Source organism: Zingiber officinale, chromosome 8B (assembly GCF_018446385.1).
Source record: "Zingiber officinale cultivar Zhangliang chromosome 8B, Zo_v1.1, whole genome shotgun sequence".
NCBI classification, from domain to species: domain Eukaryota; kingdom Viridiplantae; phylum Streptophyta; class Magnoliopsida; order Zingiberales; family Zingiberaceae; genus Zingiber; species Zingiber officinale.
Window position 1 is genome coordinate 30,467,178 of NC_056001.1, and position 3,320 is coordinate 30,470,497.

Below are 3,320 nucleotides of genomic sequence, written 5' to 3' on the forward strand. Positions count from 1 at the left end.
TACCTGTCAATCCACACGGGGATCAATGAAACACTATGATTCAAGCTCCGAACATCAGCTCAGTGAAGTGGGAAGAATCGGCTTGCGGAAGCCACAAGGTGCTACATGGGCAGGTCTTTAAAGCATAACATTAGGTTCTTCACCACACTAATCATACATATCTACTCTAATGGAACTGAAAACCCTGATGAGCATGCACCTCATCGAACATCATATGTCAATGCCATCACCGACACGACAAGAACCCAAAACAGATCGAGTGACGCATTTTATAGGAGTCCACATCACCATACTCCCTAGTTCCCTTCCTCTTCAGCTCCCTTCATGTAGACCGTCTTTGTGCCGTCTCCATTTTGTCTGCCGGAGTTGTTGCTTCCGCGGCCTTCGTTGGACAAGGTGCTGCCGGGATCTTGCTTCATTGAACTACTGCGGCCGAAATCAGAAAACACTCCGCCAGCAAGCGTGTTCCCTCCGATGCTAGCCTCTCCGTGAAGCATGTTGAATCCCCCGCTGCTGCCGAGCTGGCTATGCACTGCTGCTTGCTGCTGCTGCAGGGCAGAGATCGGTGACTGAGCGTATAGCATGGACGATCGAGCAGCCATGAGCGACTGAGGAGTCATCGGCTGAGCCTGTGGGTGCTGCAAGTAGCGAGGACCTGATTGCATGGCAGGATTGGGCGGGAACTGCCAAGAAGCGATCCAAAGTTAAATCCAGCATACTCATCAATAGCAAATCCAGGAACAAAGTACTGATAGTGATACATACCTGAGCAATTGTCGGTGCTTGTTGCTGATTATCTGCAATCGCTGCAAGGTACATCAAATTCCTTTGAAGCTTAGCTTGGTTCCTGCAAGTAGAATGAGTAACATAAATCCACAAAAGATTCGGGTCCGGCTAAAAGGAATAGCATCCCTAAACCCTAACAACTTTCTACTGCATCTAAAAACCGTAAGGGAAAATGCTGACCTTTGGTTAAGTTTAAGGCAAATAAGAAAAAGATATTAATAAGAAATACTAAGGGGAGATCAAGATTCTTGTTTGCAAGGCAGACCAAAACAAGAAACTTCACATTTATATATTATTAGCTTTCATAGTTTTCTCATGTTTTGATCAGAATGATTAAGATGGTGGTTGTGATTCAAGTGTTCAACCATTGAAGACCCAATGAGCCATAAATTCATGCATTCATGGAATTTCAAATGAAACCAACTCATCATGAATAGAAAACGATCAAAATGCAAGGTATGAACACAGTAGTTCTTCATAGAACCTTTGAATTATGATTGTATCTACAACATATTTAAGACTTACTCGGCACATTCATCAGCTTTCCCAGCATTTTGGTTGTCCAGAATAGCTAGAATCAACTGCTTATTCTCATCCAAGTACTGCAGTAAAATAGGCAATTAGCAAAGCTTTTTAGGAAATAAAACAAAACAAAAAACAGTGGTTTAGTTTGATGAATCAACTAAATGGATAAAAGGTAATTGAAATAAATGCATTTATGAACCTAAAGCAATTAAAAATTCTTCAGAGTGCATTGAGGAAACTACCCAACCAAATATGTAAACTGTTGTGTGTTACTAGATTATGAACAAATATATTAGGTAATTTGTATCTACTACATTATGTTACTAATGAAGAAGAACCAAGCTCCCACGTGTGTAATGCAATGGTAAAACAACTAAGAGGATCAGATCAGAGTTTGAATCGAATCCCAATAATAACAGATATTCTAGAGGTAGGATTTTGAGTGTGCATAAGTTGTGCTTAGGCTACCTATTTCCTTGTAATGAAGGACCGAAAAATGAGTTCAACTTTCAATACATTTAGCCATAAACAAAAGGTGTATTATGTGAATTATGGTATATCAGTAGGTCAAATGATTCATTAAGTAACAAAACTTTCATGTATGCTACTCAATCTTTGCTTGACCTTATCAACAAAATTATGATACCATAAGAAAAGGAGATAAAATGATATACTGCATCTATTATCATTCCCAAATGACAAGGATTATGTACCCTAAAAATACTTATCGCAATCGAAGATAAAAAAAAAAACTAAGAAATATATGAATGTTTATTGCGATGAACCGCAACCACCAACATTCATGAATTAGAGTATCGGATCAACAACATGTACGAAAAACAGCAGTAAAAGCAACAAAGAAAGAACTCCATTTGCCACTGAACAAACACAAAGCAAGCCTTGAGATTCTAAAGATTTCTCTGAAAGGGAATGTCTTAACACTAATCGATCTATTTGGGAACAAAAGATCTAACTTGAAGACTAAAGATTGCTCAAAACACCAAGAATGCGATCAAAAACTCTTATTTTAATAGAACCTAGATTTTTTTTTTCTGTCGAGATAAAGAACGCCATTCCTTTAAGAATGGAAGGAAGAAGACAATAGAACCGAAGTTCAAAAGGATCACGAAGCAAGAACAGGAATCAACACGCATTTTGCACAACGTCGTCAAAAGCCTCATGTTCTCTATCGAGATATAAAATGATGCCGAAGAACACATTCCGATATAGAGCAGCAAAGAGTCAAATACCATTCTATTGTTCAAGCATCGAAGCACCAAATTGACGGGACTAACATCCATCTTCATATTAGCCCTAAAAAACAAGATTTTTTTTGTTTGACAAGATGGATGAGAAGAAAGCTCGCCTAAGACATTGACGAGGATGGAAACACGATCCCGATCGAAGCAAGGAAGAAGAGCCAATGTCGTTCTAATCGTCGAAGCATTACAGCGCCAAAAAAACACGGTTTTTGTAGGATCACGGTGCAAGACGGAACTAACATCCATCCAAGCCCTAGAAACAGAAGCGCCAGATAACACGAAGCAAGAAGCTCGCAATCGCCATTAAGGACAACGAGAACAAGATCGGGGGTTCGCCGCAACAACAAAAACAGACGAGGCAATGAGAACGCGGCCTACGATTCTGCGCACGACAGCAACGAGCGAGAGGAGAAAGGGGGGGATGAGAAGAGCCGTACCTGTTGGATGATATCGGTGGTGACTTGATTAGGGGACGCATAGGCTGCCATCATCGGCTGCATCTGCATCAGGTGCTGCTGCATCTCTCGCTCGCTAGCTCGATCGACAGCCAATGACGACAAAAGCCAAAACCAGCCTCCACTGCTCCACGCCACCAGAGAAGAAGGCAGAGCAAGGGCGTCCTCCCCTCCTCCTCGCTCCGGCCGCGTATATATATATAGAGAAGGAGGAGGAGACAAGGACGCTGCTCTTCTTGGGCACTGGGTTTTGCTTGGACCTTTCTTCCTCTCTCCTCGCTGTGTAGTTGCT

At 41.6% G+C, this 3,320-nt stretch overlaps 1 protein-coding gene across 1 annotated transcript; it reads right to left on the reverse strand.

Annotated features, from left to right (window-relative positions):
* Positions 1 to 3,320, reverse strand: LOC122017298 (GRF-interacting factor 1-like). The gene is made up of 4 exons (XM_042574864.1): positions 3,011 to 3,320; positions 1,312 to 1,388; positions 766 to 847; positions 1 to 683 (listed from the first exon to the last, which is right to left on the reverse strand). Exons 1-4 carry the CDS (start codon positions 3,092 to 3,094, stop codon positions 297 to 299), a joined length of 630 nt encoding a protein of 209 aa, XP_042430798.1. The 5' UTR covers positions 3,095 to 3,320; the 3' UTR covers positions 1 to 296.